The sequence below is a fragment of the Microtus ochrogaster genome, unplaced genomic scaffold (assembly GCF_000317375.1).
Source record: "Microtus ochrogaster isolate Prairie Vole_2 unplaced genomic scaffold, MicOch1.0 UNK2, whole genome shotgun sequence".
Classification (NCBI taxonomy): domain Eukaryota; kingdom Metazoa; phylum Chordata; class Mammalia; order Rodentia; family Cricetidae; genus Microtus; species Microtus ochrogaster.
In genome coordinates, this window is record NW_004949100.1 from 21019704 (window position 1) to 21037214 (window position 17511).

The window sequence follows — 17511 nt, forward strand, 5'->3', positions numbered from 1 at the left end:
ATAGTGAGTTCTAGGTCAGTTCAAGATAAGAGGCTCTCAAGTTCATACTCTATAGTGAGTTCTAGGTCAGTCGGGGCAGCTTAGTGAGACCCTGTCTCAAGTCAAATGCAAAAAGAGGGCTGAATACTTAGATGGCTCCACAGATAAACACTGGCTGCCTGCCAGAGATCCTGAGTTCAAGTCCCAACAACCACGTGGTGGCTCAGAACCATCGGTAATGAGATCTGGCGCAAGAGGGTTGGGATTGTAGCTCCATGGTAGAACACTCATTTAACATGATCAAGGCCCTGGCTAACACCGCTCCACTGGGGACTAAAAAGGAACAGTCACTTGAATGTGGTTTGTGGCTTGGGACTTGAATCACATCAGATAGACCCAAGCAGGGAAGATGGGAAAGGAGACTGGCCCTCCTTATAGCTCTGATTATTGGTCATTTTGACTGCCTCTTCAGGTTCACCGCTTTCTAAAGCTGGTTCCAGTCCTTCTAGACATCGTGCAGCATAAGAAAAAGGAGGCAGAAGACGAACAAGCGATTAACAGACAGACAGCGCTGTACACCCTAAAGCTCCTGTGCAAGAACTTTGGAGCACGGAACCGAGAGCCTTTCATACCCGTTCTGAGCACTGCAGTAAAGCTGATAGCACCAGAGAAAAAGGAGGAGAAAAACGTCCTGGGAAGTGCCCTGCTGTGCATAGCGGAGGTGACCTCCACTTTGGAAGCACTGGCCATCCCTCAGCTTCCCAGGTACCATGGAACAGGAGCCACTACGGCAGAAAGGGGGGAATGTCTCGCGGACCTTTGGGCTTCCCGACTAGAGATAGAAAGTGCATGAAAATAGACTTGTGAAAAAATTGATCTCACTGGGAAGTGCACCGTTGCTGTGACCTTCAGACACGTTGCTTGGTGATGCTCTTCCGTTGTGGAATCCCTGTGCTTAGGGAGCAGTGGTGCGATTCCCTGTTGAGAAACATGGCCAGAGCAGCCTTTTGCTGCCACAGAGGGAAGCTCGATGCTCTTGACTGCTGTTGGCTCTGACCATAACCAGCTGTGCAGCTGTGGCGAGTTACTTGTTTAAAGCCCTGCCATGTGTAATACGGGGCATTCTCTGCATACCTCAGGGTTTCTCTTCATAAGCTGCCGTGCTTTGCACAGTCTTGACACCTAGCACGTGTCATTGGAGGACATTCTGTAATAGTTACCAGTGTGTCAGCACTGCTGGCACCAAGTGGTGTAAAACGCGCAGGCAGTATTCTGTACACTGTAGGTTACAGGGTTATAGCAAGCCCAGCTGGCCAAGGGCTTTTCTTCATATCCCCTTCTCCGTGCGTGTCTGAGCTGTAAAGCTGCTCTAATGCTCTTGTTCCTTCTTGCCAGTCTGATGCCATCGCTGTTAGCAGCCATGAAGAGCACCAGTGAGTTGGTCCACAGTGAAGTCTGCCTGCTCAGCGCCCTGGCTGCCCTGCACAAAGTTGTTGAAACTCTCCCACACTTCATCAGCCCCTACCTTGAAGGACTTCTGATCCAGGTAGGCTCTGGTCAGCTATGATTTGCTACCCAGGGTGGCAAGGGAAACAGTTTTACCTTTCAGTCCCTTTACTGGCTCTTCATTCACCACCATTTGACAGACATGATTCTTGTTTCTGTCTGTTGAACATGTATCTCTTTTTTCTGTCATTGTCCCTTCTGCTTCATCATGGAGCTAACAGGCAAGGCTCCCTTTTTGAGTAGGCTGGCTCCGTTTCTCAGTAGTACAGAATGTATTGCTTTTATTTACCTCAGACTTTGAGAATGGGCAGGTAGAGTTGCCTACTGTTACTTTTTTTTTTTTTTTTTTTGGTTTTTCGAGACAGGGTTTCTCTGTGGTTTTTTGGAGCCTGTCCTGGAACTAGCTCTTGTAGGCCAGGCTGGTCTCGAACTCATAGAGATCCGCCTGCCTCTGCCTCCCAAGTGCTGGGATTAAAGGCGTGCACCACCACCGCCCGGCCCTACTGTTACTTTTGGAAACCAGTATGCTTTGATTTTGATGGGAAAGCTTTCTTAACTGTAAGGTGTTTCATATAGTGGACTTCCTCCATGGTAGGTGGAGTGGTTGCCTGTCAGCACACTGTAGGCAAGTGGCATTTTTGATTGAAAATACCCTTGAGTGTTAACCACTTGTTGACAGGGTTATTACTGTTCTGCTGTGGGATCACTTGTCATTTGTGAAGCTAAAGTCTTGACTGCCGTTGTGCTAGGGACTTGACATTCATTGACTACAGGTTGGGGCTCAAAGTCATTGTCTTGCAAGGGAGCTAGGCTGCTGGAATCATCCTCAACTGTTTTTAGTGAGGAGGAACATGAGTTGTAGGAAAACCATCGGGCCAAGAAGCCTTTGTGCTTATAGGCTCATTGCTCACCTTCCCTGGCTTCCAGTTAGGAGAAACATCTACTTAGTTATATCTGAAGATAGTCAGTTTCCTTTAAAAGAATTCTGTGCTCTGCCATTTGAGCTGGCTGCTTGCCATCACCAAGCCTTTCTGTGAGTGCAGTCGTCAGCATAGTCCAGTGCCCTCAGTCACTGTTTTTCATGTCCCTACAGGTGATTCACCTAGAGAAAATCACTAGTGAAATGGGTTCTGCCTCCCAGGCTAACATCCGCCTGACATCTCTTAAAAAGACCCTCGCCACTATGCTCTCACCTCGAGTCCTGCTGCCAGCCATCAGCAAGACTTTCAGGCAGATCCAGAAGAACTGGAAGGTGAGGTCACATTGACTGTTGGACTCTGGAGAGGGACGCTGGTCCTGAATGTGTGAGGATGCACTGAGCTCTAAGACAAAATAAACAAACCTGTATTCTCTGCTGCATTCACGGTAGAATCACATGGGCCCGTTTATGAGCATCTTGCAAGAGCACATCACGGTGATGAAGAAGGAAGAGCTCTTGTCTCACCAATCTCAGCTGACCACCTTCTTCCTGGACGCCCTGGACTTCCGGGCACAGCACTCTGAGGTGAGCTGATTCCCACTCCCCATACCCTAGAGCTGTCATCTCCCGTCTGTGCAAGAGCCCGGTAAGAATTAGCTGTGCAGCATTTGTCCTTGCCAAAGCATTTAGTCCATGCTGTCTAATTAGTTCCTTCATTTTCAGGCTAATCTAGAGGAAGTTGGGAAAACGGAAATTCGGATCATTGACTGTCTAGTTGCCATGGTGGTGAAGCTCTCTGAGGTCACATTCAGGCCTCTCTTCTTCAAGGTGAGGCTTTCTTCCCTGAATCTCCTGCTTGTTGTAAGTGGCAGGAGGAGTAGATGACATCACTGTTCTCCTGGTTGTAGCTGTATGATTGGGCCAAGACAGAAGACGCCCCAAAGGACAGACTACTGACATTCTACAATCTGGCCAACTGCATTGCTGAGAAGTTGAAAGGCCTTTTCACTCTGTTTGCTGGCCACTTGGTGAAACCTTTTGCAGACACCTTGAACCAAGTAAACATCTCCAAAACAGGTTGGTAACTCCTTTGGGCCAGTACCAGCCTTGTCCATGTGTCTGACACAGGCAGTTAGCATGAGACCTGGAGCTCAGAAAAGACTTTCATGTTCCTTGACTTACCTGCTAAGGATGGTGATTTTCTGTTATGTTAGAACGAACAATAATCAGTGGGCACAGAGAAAGAATGAAGTGGGCATTATTACCATTATTGTAATAGTAAACTTGAGGCTGGAGAAAGTCATGGTAGAGTACTTACTTCCTGATACAGGTGAGACCGTGGCTCATCTCTGTTTGAGTTGGTCTCTCCTCTGCTCATAGCTAGCTGAAGTCACTGAACTTGCCCAGCTAAGCATTGCAGTCTGCTCTGAAGGAGAGCCCCACTGTTCAGGTTCTACCGTTTACAGTTTGTAGTTTACAATATTGTGGCAATGTCTAGAACACCAGGAACTGAGAAGTGTCCCCGCTTGTGCTCTTTCCTGCAGATGAAGCGTTTTTTGACTCTGAGCAGGACCCTGAAAAGTGCTGCTTGTTGTTGGAGTTCATCTTAAGCTGTTTGTACAAGATCTTCCTTTTCGACACCCAGAATTTCATGAGTAAAGAGAGAGCAGAAGCCTTAATGATGCCCCTGGTGGATCAGGTAACCCACTGGACGGTCTTCAGTCACTGAGACTGCCTGGATTGATCTTTGCCGTTTTATGTGTGCTACATAGTAGCTTGTAAGACTTTTTTTTAGGGGAGGGATCGTTTATGAAAATATTATTCAAAAATGGACTTTTTGTGGTATGACTTGTCTTCATTGTGGTGTTGAGTTTTACCTGGGAATTTTTCAAAAGGCCTGAAATACAATCTCATTGTCAGTTTATCCATTGAAAAGGTATGTTGGCTGTCAACTGAGTCTCGCTGGGCATGCCTGCCCCCACAGGAAAGGGCTTTTGTAGCCATTTGAGCTCCAGAGGGAAGAGACAAGGTTAGGGTCGGGGGAACACACATGAGGGGTGTGCTCAGGAGCAAGGTGACACCTACGTCTCTCTTCCCAGCTGGAAAACAGGCTTGGAGGAGAAGAGCGGTTCCAAGAGCGGGTGACACAGCACCTAGTGCCCTGCATCGCACAGTTTTCTGTGGCCATGGCAGACGACTCCATGTGGAAGCCCCTCAACTACCAGATTCTGCTGAAGACAAGAGACTCCTCCCCTAAGGTGAGGTCTGGGGGTCACAGTCTCTGAAGCTGAAGTTGCATCCCCCCCATGGGTGTGGCCTAAATATCCACCTGTAGTCATGGGTGCCAGCCCCAGGACACTGATAGGGAGAGCCTGGCCCTAGGTCTCATCACTAGAAGTCTGGTCTACTGTATGATATAGAATGCTAGCCTTTATGAAGAATTCTTGGGCCGGAAGATGTCTCAGTTGATGGAGTGCTCATTGTTACTGTGCAAGCACAGGACTGAAGTTTGATCTCCAGAACACATCAGAAGCCAGCATGATGATGTATGTCCAGGAGTGCCTTGTAAGAATGAGAGACGTGCTGAAAAACAAGGTAGTGGCACCTGAGGAACAACACTTAAAATTGGCCTCTGGCCTTCTAATGCATGTGCACACAAGTATACGTGGCATCCACCACACACAAATACATACACACACATATACAATAGAAAATTCCTTATTTCTTTTGCAGGCTCTATAAATAGCTATATTTCTCAACCTCCTAGTCATGGCAAGCATAAGCATTAAAATATTTCTAAATTCCTCTTCATCTAAAACAGTAACCACTTGAAGTCGGTCCTTGTTTTTAGAGTAGAAATGGACTCAGGGTACGTTGACATTCCTTACCTGGAATTTTCTAGCAGTTTTATTAATAAATCACTTTCTCATGAGAATCTCACTTGGGTAAACAGCCCAAAGCAGACTTTTAGTCAAATTTATTTTAAATTGATTACATTTTTTTAGGAGTTGGAAACAGTAAAGCTATCATAGGTTCTACATAGTTGCAGAAACAAATTTATTTTAGTATTTTATTTTGATTACATGTTAGGAAAATCTTGATTAAATATAATGAATTATGAAAATTATTCCAAATTGAAAGGGGACCATTTTGTTTTTTGCGGGCTGCTGTCGATGCTCCATAGCTACTTGGATTGCTCATGATCGGCAGGCTATGTGGGAACACCCAGACTTTTATTCAGTGCTGAAATGAGACTATCCAAGTAGGTGTCTTGGTCATACAGATGCTGTCAGAGATGTCAAGGCACTCCATCGCCAGGTGGTACCATCTCAGGCAACCCAACAAACTACCTCCTGGCTAGTTAGATTGTATGACTTGCTTTTTTCTTTCTTTTCTTTTTTTATGTTTTGTTTTACTTTTATATATTAGGGTGGGCATGCACTTGCTGTCGTGCACTTATGGAGGTCAGAGGCCAACTTGCAAAAGTCAGTTCTCTCTTTATGTGGACCTAAGGATTGAACTCAGGCACCAGGCTTGGTGGCAAGCATCTTTACCCCCCCGAGCCATCTTTGAATTTGCTTTTTTTTTTTTTTTTCTTTTTTGGTAAAGGAAATCGAGTATTTTTTCCCCACATTTTAATGCTAGAACACAGTTTGAAAGACCCTGATAAGTAGATTACCCTTATTCTAAATAGCTCTCAAATGGCTACTGAAGTGTACCTTATGGACACTATGTAAAGAGCACCATCTCCAGTCAGGTCAGGTCTTAAGGTACTGAACAGCAGCAAGGAACAGATGAAACGGCCTCATTCTTGATGCCTGTTCCTTCCAGGTGCGGTTTGCAGCCTTGATTACTGTCTTAGCAGTGGCTGAAAAGTTGAGAGAGAATTATATTGTTCTGCTTCCGGAGTCGATTCCTTTTCTAGCAGAACTGATGGAAGGTAAGCCTAAAGCTAATAAACAAAGATGCAAAACCCTGTGGCCACTGGCCGACACAGATTTGTCTGAGTCCTTTACCCGTGCCTGGGGCACAAGTCAGGAAGCTGTGACCTCACAGTTACTGAGAGCAGCCTGCAGTGTGTATTGTATTGTTCATGCAGTAACTTCAAATATTCCTATGATTCATTGTGCCATTAAGGACATAATCAGTTGTCCCCTGGAATGATGAGCTGTACTTGTTGGTGCTCAGTGTTGAGTGGTGACATAATCTTGCAGTGGGTTCACACTGTCCCTCTTTTAAAAGAACCTAAGAAACCAGAATCTCAGAAAGTTTAAAGATGTTGATGATAGCACTAAGTGGCAGGTGGAGCTGCTTTAAGCGGGAATATACCTCTGCACTGATATGCCTCTACATCGGACCTCCCAATGCCCTTCATATTGATTGGGGATGGTGACGGAAGAGGTGACTTCGTATCTCACTGGCTTAGGTTCTGGGTAGAAGCATACCCAGACGTCTAACCCCGAGAGCTCCTATATAGGGGTCTCTCTGGAGCTTGCATTTGAATGTGGCTTGGTCCTCTTCAGCAGCCAAGAACAAGAACATGGCTATGAGTGGGGGGGTCAGTGAGGGAGCAGCTCGGGTCACAGCCTGCTGGGTACTTTCTGTGCACTGAGGGACAGTGGCAGTTGGGCGGGATGGCTGGCAGACCCACTCTAACGCTGGTGTTGTTTGTTAGACGAATGTGAAGAAGTGGAGCGTCAGTGCCAGAAGACAGTCCAGCAGCTGGAGACCGTGCTGGGGGAGCCGCTGCAGAGCTACTTCTGAAGTGGGACGCGCACCGCTGCCTCGTGCTCGCCGCTTCAGTCTCATGGTTTTGGGGGGATGTGGTGCCATATTATTTTTGGTACTTTTACATCTCCCAATATTTAATGTTTTCACAAAATCCCTGCCTGTCTGGGCTCCCACAGAAGCCTCTCCTGCCTTTTGTACAGATTTGCTAAGGAGAAAATGGAATGGTGTTTTATACAAACTGTCTGCTATTCGTCTTCTTCCTAGTTGGTGTTTTGGACGAGGCCAGCTTGCTCAGTTTCAGTGCCTGAGGCCTAGTGCTTCCCTGAAACACAGGATCTTGCTGTGCCTTGCAGCACCTTGTGTGTGGTATACATTTTGTAGGTCCTAACACTCACAGTAGTGGCCTGGGTCAAGAAATGGCATCAGGCAGCAACATTCAACAAGGAAAGTTCCTGGTGACAGCCACTTGGGGTAGACTGACGGCTGGAGCAGCTCTGCCATGCAGTCTGACAGGGCTGTGCTTGTCTGCACTGTTCAGCTTCCTGTCTGTGAGGAGACAGAATAGACTGACAGCTGACAGGAAGGACAGCGGTGCTAGCTCTATGGTTCTCTAGCTGGTATTGTTACAGCGAGGCTGGAAATGAGTGCAAATAGAGATAAATCAGTTTGCCTTCAGTATCTACAGCATGGAAGAAGTACTCCATAGAGTATCCTAATTTAATACAAAATTTTAATGCGGAATTATGATTAGCAAAAAGGCCATTTTGAACTTTAGAAATAAAAGTTAGAAATATACAATGAAACATCTCACAACTTAAATTCCAGCACTTTTTTTAAAGACCAGATTCTAAGAATTAAGACTGATTCTATTCAAAATTAGTCTTAGTAGCTTTGCATAAAACAGAAATGAAAATAAGCTTTTTCTATGAATGCGCTTTTATTTTCCCCGATGCCTTTCCGCCCCCAAAGTCTCAGCAGTCATGCCTTCATGGAGAAGCAGCAGTGGGGAGTCTAGAGCCTCCTGGGCTCCAGCAGATTGCCCAGCTCCACCCACCACCCCCGCAGTTTAAATAGTTGACATGAAAAGAATGAAGGACTGCAGTTGCTGCATTGAGTACTTCCTAAAAAGTAAGAAATGGTGATGGTATAATTTCCATGTATGAATACATATATCTGGGCAAATTGGCTGTCAGTACTCAAGCCCTGGTAGAATTCTACCCTGTGGTTTAATAATAAAATGACCTGATGAAATTACTCCTCCCCCCCCCCCCCGTCCCCACACCAAACCTTTGAAATCCAGACCAAGATTGGAACTGTGAAGACTTCACCTAGAGCTTCTCCCAGCTCAGTCACACAGAAGTTACAGAGTGCCGCAGCCGAGCTTGCTGATGCAAGCTGCCCCCTAGCAGACAGCAGCGTCTGACCTCACTGCTGATGTAGACAGACATGTGGCAAGGGCTGGCTTACATGGCAACTCAACTTTCTTACATTACCCTCCTGTGTAGGTTTTGCTTCGATGGTTCTGCACATTCACCGAGTCTCATCTTGGTGTGAGTTACCCAAGGTTTGCAAACTGCATTTATCATTCTCTTCCGCACTTTGCCACAGGCACAGACAGAGTTGAGTGCAAATAAGCAGAAGTCTACTTGGAGCACAACACTTGTTCTAATTCAGGGGTTTTTCCTCAATTTTTCTGCTGTGTTCAGCATAGTATTTTTTAAAGCTTAAAGTGAGAGCTAAATAAGTGTTATACTTATTATGAGATATGATAGGATGTTGATTATGAAAGGATCACTGAGGAAGTTTCCATCCATTAGTATATTGTTCTGACCTTAACTACAGACGCCCCTAGTGGGATTAATGCATTAATGTAGGAAAGCCCTACAGCAGGAGATCATGGGCAAGTGAGTGCCAGAAAACAGGGACTACACTGGTCCTGGGTACCACCGGGTCTATGTCCAGCTCAGAATATATATACAGGAAATATGCCTTCCATCCCTATTAACTAGTTTAGACTAGGCACTTAAATATTTGTTGAGTGTGGTTTTGCAAGAGGAGGCCTTGTGTGCAGAGCCTCACTGGTGTAAGCTGGGATTGCCCCAGATTTGTTCCCCCGAACAGTGATAGCCACACTGCATGTGCTCAGGCCAGGCCTGAGAACACCAGGTAGATTTTGATGTTCTATGAGCTCAAACAACATAAACAATGTGGTGAAAACAAGATGCATCTGACATGGCCAGTAGCCCATTAGCCATTCTGTATTTTAGGGATTTTTGCGGTCACGGTAGCTACCAGCTCCTTAAATCCAGCAAATGGATGTCTCCATCCACTGCCAGCGTGTCGATACGGCTTAGCTCCTTAAGTCTGTGTTTGTACTCCAGGTTGTGCACGCCGTTGACCGCAACCTTGAATTCTCGGAGGTCACAGTAAATTATCATCTGAAAAGAGAAGAGACCATACCTTCATTTTAAAGTTTGTTTCTTCTATATTAACAGAGGGTCGGAAGGGAAGCCATTTGGCTTGAGCTTGGAGAAGTTTTCCCAGCCTTGTACCATTGATTCCCTTCTGAGTGATTTCAAAGGCAATCCAAATCCCCAATGTGCCATGTGGCATCTGCTTCAGCACCGTGTCTCAGCAGGTCCTCAAGAGTCCTCCCCCATTCTGCTCCTGGCTCTTAGAAGCTGGGAAGCGTCTCTCGTGATATTTGGGAATTAAGAGTAAGGTGCTGATTGCTGCCCTGCACCCCCTTCTCTGAGAAGCTGAACCTTGGAACCTCAATGCTAGGGTCTTGGCCATGTCAACTGATGAGGTTCCAACAGCTTGGGACACTTGGTAAGGAGAGCAGTTACTCAGAAATCCTAACTGTCCTTGCTCAGAACTTATTGGCCTCTACCTGTTTCCAAAAAGCTTGTCAGGATCAAGACCCCAGGCTCTGCAGTTACTGGCATCCTGGCAGACGCATCACCATTGCCCACCCTTCTGAGCACTTTCCTAACAGTAACCCTAGCATCCAGAGCCAGTGTCCTATAACACCGCCTAGACACCTAAGCCTGCATTTTGCTGCCAGTAGGGCCACTGACTGTACCAAGTGACCACTCACTGAAAAGGCCATTTTGGTGACTCTGCACTGTGCTCCTTGCCACAGTGAAGACTTCAGAAGACGGCACAGCCTGGGTTGGGCCTGCCCCGTTCCCAGAGATCAGCCTAGAGCATCAAACTTGAAAATGCAAAGAACTCATTAAGGTTCTATTCTTTAGACAGTAGCAATGGAAAAAGCTACCACCGGAAGTCAGAATAAGGTGGAACTGAGCACATAACATAACTGACTTAAAACCAAAAATTCCACAGGGAGTTGGGGAACTATCTGTTACTGAGATTCTCCCCAAGAATGGGGGAAATCTCAAAATCATAATACACAGGAAAAAGAGAGTGGAAATGCAGGGCAAGAAGCCAGATACAATCCTAGCAAGTTCCCTTGGGTGTCAAATAAGTGCAAAAGCAGCAAGTGGAAACACTGCAGCTAGACAAAAACAGGAAGGCATGTGACCCGCAGAGTGCATCTGCCTCCCAGAGCAGCTGGGAAAACAGTGTTCTGGCTCTGATTCTGACTGTTCTGGACTTCTAATAGCATCCAGGATAGCGAAGCTGATGCTCTGTGAGCTCCACTCGATGCAGTGACAGATGTCTTGGCACAGCCAGGTCACATAAGTGATTGTGTATTGAACAATATTCCAGTGCAATGCAATATTGAATGAGATTGTAAGGCAGAGCTAGGGGTGGAGGCTTAGTGACTTGTGCTTGCCTGTGAGGCCCAGTGGGGCTGGAGAGATGGCTCAGTGGATAAGAGAACTTGCTGTTCAAGTGAGTGTGAGGACCCGAGTTTGGATCCTGCCACCCAAGTAAAAAGCTGGGCCACCTATGGCAGGTGAGGGTGTGCTTACAGGATGCCTGGGGCTAGCTGGCTGCCAGCTTAGCTCCAGGTTCAGTGAGAGCCACTGCCTCAAAGAATAAAGCACTGAACGGCAGAGCAGGCGTGGTACAAATCTCTCTCTCTCACACATACACAGGATCAGGGTAAGTGGATTTGAAGTACAAGGTCCTGTGTAATTGAAAGGAACGGCATAGTGGGAAGATCTGCAAGAACCTCGGGGAAAGCACACTGAAAAGTCCGAGGTTTGACACGAAGAGCCTGCTACTGTGGGAAGCCAGCAGCAGCACAGGTAATCATTGTTGGAGCACGAGCACTCACGAGGGAAGCCAGTCCATGTGCTGCGGAGTACAGATCTGCAGTGTGCCCACCTGTCTCCCTGTGTCCACAGAAAAATGTCTGGAATGGGCGCCATCTAATTGTTTTGTTTAGGTTTATGTTAGCTTTAATTATTCGTATGTGGGGTATGTGCACGTGAGTCACAGGTAACTGTGAACCACCCAGTGCGGGTGCTGACTGGAAACAATCAGGTCTCTGCAAGAGCAGCACATGTCTAACACTGAGCCATCTCCAGCCCCTGCTTCATCTATCTCAATAGCATAGCATTATCAAATTGAGTCAAATTGAAGGTAAATATTTTAATTTTCATTTTTCTGTTTTTCAGCATTATTTGACTTTTGTTACCTTTTTATTTCAGTGTCCTGAATTGGCACCAAGCTATACTGCTGTTTTCCTCTCAGCCGCAGGACCAGTCCTTCTAGAGATACCCCTGTCTCCCTCCTGTGTACCCTGGGTGACCCCATATACCCTGGCCCCTGCCAACCACAAACTCTGAGCCACACCCCCCACTTCTAGAGACTTCTTCAAAGTGTCCTAAACCTGGCCTTCCAGATCTTGCTCAGTCTTCTGGATTCACAGTCAATACCCGCACCTTCAAGGAACCTTGAAGTCCCTGTCCCTATCTGCCGACCCTCCAAGCACTGGGTGCTTCCTTATCCTGTAACTTGGATTTATGTGACTGTTAAATCACAACAATACTTGGCACTCATACTTTAACAGCCAGCTGGATGAGTCCCTGAGAACCCCAATAGTTTAAGCATGTGAGTTAAAAATCCGGAGAGACCACGGGAGGCAGTCACCTAAGCCAGTGAGAAAGCCAAGCCAGCCAGCTAGCATCTACATCCCAAGGAAACCGGCACTCTACAATCAGAAAACACCCCAGAAAAGGTGGCTGTGGGAAAAGCCATGGATTAACATAATAATACTGGGGCCTAGAAACTGCAAGCCCTCTAGGTCTGAGGGACTTGTGTACTAGTCCTTAGCCACCCACCAACAGGATCAGCTCCTAAAAAGAAATACTGCCAGCATCTGGAACTGTGGAGGCAGTGGGCAATGCAAACAGGCACTGTTAGGGTTCCCACTTACAGTGCAGATGTGTGGCTGGGAGATGATTCAGTAGGTAAAGTGCCTTACACAGGACCTGAGTTAAACTGGGTATGGTGGCAGGGACTTTATTCCCAGTGCTGAGGTGCAGAGATGTAGAGCCTAAGGCTTGTTGTTGACTAATCTAGCCAATTGGTGAGCTCCAGACTCAGTAAGAGATGTGTGTCAAAAAAATAGGGAGAGCTACAGAAAGACACCTAACATCAACTTAACAGTGGCTGCACACACACACACACACACACACACACACACACACAAGCACACGCACGTACACACATATACACACGCCCTCATGCTAAAGAGTAACTCGTGCCAAGGAGTACATCTGTAGTTCCAGTCCTGAGACAAAGTTGTTGTCAGAATTCCTTGGGGTGACAGATACTGTCACTATGACAAATGGCAAGTATTCTGGGATGTCAATTATACTGGCCCTGTTGTTCACACCAACAGCCCGTGTTCAAACACAGCCTCCACAGTCAGTGAACAACAGCATAAATTCCTACCTAGAGGTCAGGTTTAAATAAAAGTTATTTTACTGTGTTCTCAGGATTCCTTTTTTCCTATCTCATTTCAAAGCAAAACAAAACAGAAGCCATAATCTTACCTCAAAGTACATTCCAGGACTAAATGGGAAGCAGGTAATATTTCTCTCTTCTTCTCCCCAGGCATCCTGAAGAAAGGAATTTCTTACAAATGCTTTCACATTCAGGCGTGGGTTCAAGTGCAGAGCGATATCCCTAGATTTTCCTACCACTAGGTCGACGTTAAAGCTGTAAGAGAAAGAAAAAAAATCTTAGTCTTGAACCACAGTACTAACTACAAATCATGCAAGGGAGCGTGGGGGAGGGGCTTCCAATCCCAATGTGCATGCCACTGACTCATTTGCAATTGAGATTAGAATCGGTGCTGAAGCTGAGGTCTGGCTTAGCAGCAGCTAGGGGTTCAGAACAAGTGAACCCCATGAGTACTCAGCTCCTCAAGGCAGGCACTCCCCAATCAGTTCTACATATTCTCCTTTTGAAAGGATGCTACTTTAGGAAACAGATTCCTTTTAAAAGCACTCAAGAATGTGAACATCTTGGAAAAAGGGGAGTGTAGCACGAATTCTAATTGTTCTTAATAAAAACCTGGAGTCAGATATTAGGGGGTGAAAGTTGAGTGATCAGAGAAGCAGAGTGGCCAGCCACTAGAAACCTTTTACCTCTACCCGTGCTCAGACTAAAAGGGTGATCCTGAACTGACTTCCTCCTTAGACTGTGTCCTCAGACTGCCTGCTTCACAATGCATCTCCAGACTACGCAGAACTTGTCTCCTCCTGCCTTATACTCCTCTCTCTGCCCAGTCATATCACTTCCTGTGCCCACCTCTGTAGTGCTGGGATTAAAGCCATGGGACTCCCAAGTGCTGGGATTAAAGGTGTGAGCCACCACAACCTGGCTTCTAGTGGCTTAGTTCTGCACTCTGATCTTCAGGCAAGCTTTACTTGTTAAAACAAAAAATATCACTACAGGGGAGTGTGTGTGTGTGTGTGTGTGTGTGTGTGTGTGTGTGTGTGTGAGATACTTGGGGGCAGGTGTGCACACAGAAGCCAGAGGTTGACACTGGGTGTCTTCCAGTATTGCTTTCTAACTCACTCATTTTTAAAGATTTGTTTAACTATTTTTTAATTGTGCATACGTGCATAGCTATGTGCAGGTAAGTGCAGGTGCCTGTGGAGACCAGAGGGGGCACCAGATCCCCTGAGCAGTAGTTAGTGGAGGTTGTGAGCCGCTTGACATTGGTGCTGGAAACTGACCTCTGCAAAAGCAGCACGCTTTAATCACAGCCATCTCTCTAGTCCTTCTACCTTAATTTTTTGAGGCAGGGTCTCTCTTGGGGGTTATAGGTGCATGCTAGTACCCTCAGCTTTTTCACAGGGGTGCTAGTTACCCACACTTTACCTCTGAGCCATCTCCCTAGCCCCACCCCTGAAATCCTTTTTTTGGAGACATTCTCATGTGTATTGTCCTGGCTGCCCTCTGCCTCCACATGCTGGGATTAGGCCTGCACTACCATGCCGGCCCAGAAAAAAGATTCTTAAAGCAGCATGTTCTGTAGCACAGAAAGGGAACCTCAATCTGTCAGACTGTTGAAACAGTGGACTCCAGGAAATGGGGATTTCCCAGGAGTCTCATGCTAGGAGAAGGAAATAGCGCCAATCAAAGTGGGAATTCACTGCCTGGAAAAACATTTGCACCTTATAAGGCCACCTGAAGCCCAGACAAGAATGGGCCCTGGTGCTGGAAGCACACCTTGACTGGGACCTTGACCTCTAATTCACTTTAATCTTGCTGCAGGACCCTGCAAGTGCACATTAGGGGTCCCTGGAACTCTATCTCACTTCCCCATGTGGCCATACTGAGTCCTTAACTTTCCATTATTAATCTGGCTGTTTTCATTGGCTCCTTGAAGGTGAAGAGCTGAACTTGGCTTCTTAGGGTATGTACTGTGACCCCAAGTCTGGTACACTGAGGCTATCCTGGGCAAGAAGAGCCTCATGGGCAAAAATGTCACCTGCCTGGCCAAAAGAGCTCAGTCCTGACTGCTGATAGCTCCTTAGCGGGACCTTGCACTGTGTCCCTCCTTTCAGGCAAGCGCAGCAGCTCCTCCCACATACCCAAGTCCTGAGGCACCAGGAAGGCAGCAATACTGACCCTTTGGCATTTGCATTCACTTCTCCTTTAATGACAACGGTTCGTCCAGGGCCCATGGAGGTGTTTAACCTTGCTTCAAATGGCAGGCTCTGAAAAGGGGCCACAGTCAGAAAGAGGCATCTTCAGACAAGGACTTTGTGGGGAAACTGCCAACAATATGAAGGCACGGTTGAGTCTGTGACCCCCAGGAGGGGGCAAACCTTGGCTTTTATCTCAGCTGGGTGCCATGCAAGGGTCAGCACCATGGTGGCACCTGACACCTGCATGAGACCCGACTGCCTGCCCAGGTATCACGCCTGGGGCCTACAGTCATTCTGTCTTAGGGGACCAGCAGCCCACAGGAGTGGTCCAGATACATGCCTGAGGCTGTATCTGTCCAGGGAAAGTAAAATGCTAGGGGCTGCCTTAGACTTCGCTGGGAGTGGAGGTTATATGTAACAGTTAATTAGAACTTAATTTCTATACAGACTTCAACTGTCGACTCTTCAAACCCTAGACAAACAGCGGGAGGGAGGATTTTAGTGTGAGTGACAGTTGAGTCTATGCTCTTGGTGGAGACAGTCGGGTATGATTTTAGAAATGTCTCCTCTGTTACCAGGTCACAGGAACTGTCCTGCATACAGTGTGGTGAGAATGCAGCTGCCTCCAGGGCCCAGCTGCTCCTGCTCTGGGTCTGTTATAAAGTGTCCACGTGGAACCACCAAGCAAAAGTACTCACCAGCTGTGTCTTGCCAGACTTCCGGACCTGTTGGAAGAGAAAGAAGAGTGAGAACAGCCTCCGGGGCAGACAGGTGTGCAGTGAGTGAAGCTGTGCTTCATGGCTCAGCTGCCTTGGGCACACAGGCACCGAGCTTCATGACGGGCACCACAGAGCTTATGAAAAGTCACGTGCCCTGGAGCCACGTCCAGCATCCTTCTTTATGTGAATATGTTACCGTCCATAATAAGTTCATGGTTGTTCAAGGTTCACAAGTGAACTCCAACATATCTTACCTATCCTTCCCAAGAACCCTCCAAATTCTGACACGCTGTTTCACCCATAAGCACTGATGTGCAGAGGGGTAAGGCCTTGCTCTCTTCAGAACAGCAAAGTGTCAATTTTAAAACTGCTCTTGCTGCCACAGAGGGGCAGAGCAATCATCCGCAGTGCAACTGGTGTTTGGTATTTACAAATGCTTCATTCCGATGCTTCTTAAGAAGCAGGGTGACAGAATGCTTTTTACATGACCAACGGTGGCCATTTAAACTGGTAAGTTACATGTCAACCAAAAACACAGTGCCCAAGACCATAAAACAGTGCGCCCCTAAAACAGTGCACCCCTTGGTTCTTAAATAACTGCTTCTGTCCTGGCCTCACATTAAAAGCTTAATTTGGGAAGCTGGGGAGACAGCTCAGTTGGTAAGGTGCTTGCTATGCACCCATTTAAGAGCCCGGCATGAGAATTGCACATTTTTAATGCCAGCACTGGAGAGGCAGAGAAAGGAGGATTCCCAGGGTGAGCTGACTAGCCAGCAGAGCCAGTAGGGGAGTCAGGCTCAGTGGGAGACCCTGTCTCAAAAAATAAGGTGAAAGAGTTCGGGAAATGCTCCAGAGGCTAAGGCAATTTCAGGACAAGCATGAGGACTGGAGTTCAAATCCTCAGTACCCCTGTAAATGCTGGGCCAATGGAGAGGCCTGTCTGCAATCCTAGCACAAGACAGGATCTCTAGAGCAAGCTGGCTACTTAGCCTAGCTCAACTGTCAAGCCCTGGATTCAACAAGGAGACTCTGCCTCAAAAGACTGAGAGCAATCAAGGAAGACATCCAATATCTATATCTGGCTTTCACACACACGTGTCAATACACATGTCAACATGCATACACATGCACATACTGCACACATATAAATAAAAAGGATGTAGAACAATTGATAAATGACATACAGAGTTGACCTCTGACCTCCACATACACGCACACACTCATGTACACATGCACCTGCACACAAATGAGTAAACAGAGAAAACTCCATACTTAAAAAAAAGCGCCTTCCTTCCACAGACGGTAACTAAGAACATTTTTAAACTGCTGGTTCATAGAGAGAATATTTACATTTTCTCTACTTATCTGTGTCAGTCCCAGAGTAGATGTTTCCATATTCTGTAAACCCTGCAAAAAGATCACAGATTAGCTTAACATGCACCAGAATCTTTTTAAAAATATTGAACATAGGGCTGGAGAAATGGCTCAGTGGTTTAAGAGCATTGCCTGCTCTTCCAAAGGTCCTGAGTTCAATTCCCAGCAACCATATGGTGGCTCACAACCATCTGTAATG

General features: G+C 46.7%; 2 protein-coding genes across 4 annotated transcripts in view; one reads left to right on the forward strand and one right to left on the reverse strand.

The window, feature by feature from the left end:
* The window catches only part of Heatr1 (HEAT repeat containing 1), a 46705-nt gene extending 38988 nt beyond the window's left edge, over positions 1 to 7717 (forward strand). Inside the window, exons 36-45 of the mRNA XM_013353142.2 lie at positions 452 to 744; positions 1375 to 1525; positions 2579 to 2737; positions 2855 to 2989; positions 3128 to 3232; positions 3313 to 3481; positions 3949 to 4103; positions 4504 to 4662; positions 6236 to 6344; positions 7080 to 7717. Of these exons, the coding sequence (XP_013208596.1) occupies positions 452 to 744; positions 1375 to 1525; positions 2579 to 2737; positions 2855 to 2989; positions 3128 to 3232; positions 3313 to 3481; positions 3949 to 4103; positions 4504 to 4662; positions 6236 to 6344; positions 7080 to 7168 (1524 nt within the window). The 3' untranslated portion in view covers positions 7169 to 7717. The remainder of the gene's footprint in view (positions 1 to 451; positions 745 to 1374; positions 1526 to 2578; positions 2738 to 2854; positions 2990 to 3127; positions 3233 to 3312; positions 3482 to 3948; positions 4104 to 4503; positions 4663 to 6235; positions 6345 to 7079) is intronic.
* A 139-nt stretch (positions 7718 to 7856) lies between these two features.
* Positions 7857 to 17511, reverse strand: part of Lgals8 (galectin 8) — an 18661-nt gene continuing 9006 nt past the window's right edge. For all 3 annotated transcript variants that reach the window (XM_005365421.3, XM_026788352.1, XM_026788351.1), the window contains exons 6-10: positions 17289 to 17345; positions 15918 to 15944; positions 15200 to 15288; positions 13111 to 13276; positions 7857 to 9573 (exon numbers count right to left, since the gene is read on the reverse strand). In XM_005365421.3, the coding sequence (XP_005365478.1) occupies positions 9424 to 9573; positions 13111 to 13276; positions 15200 to 15288; positions 15918 to 15944; positions 17289 to 17345 (489 nt within the window). In that variant the 3' untranslated portion in view covers positions 7857 to 9423. The remainder of the gene's footprint in view (positions 9574 to 13110; positions 13277 to 15199; positions 15289 to 15917; positions 15945 to 17288; positions 17346 to 17511) is intronic.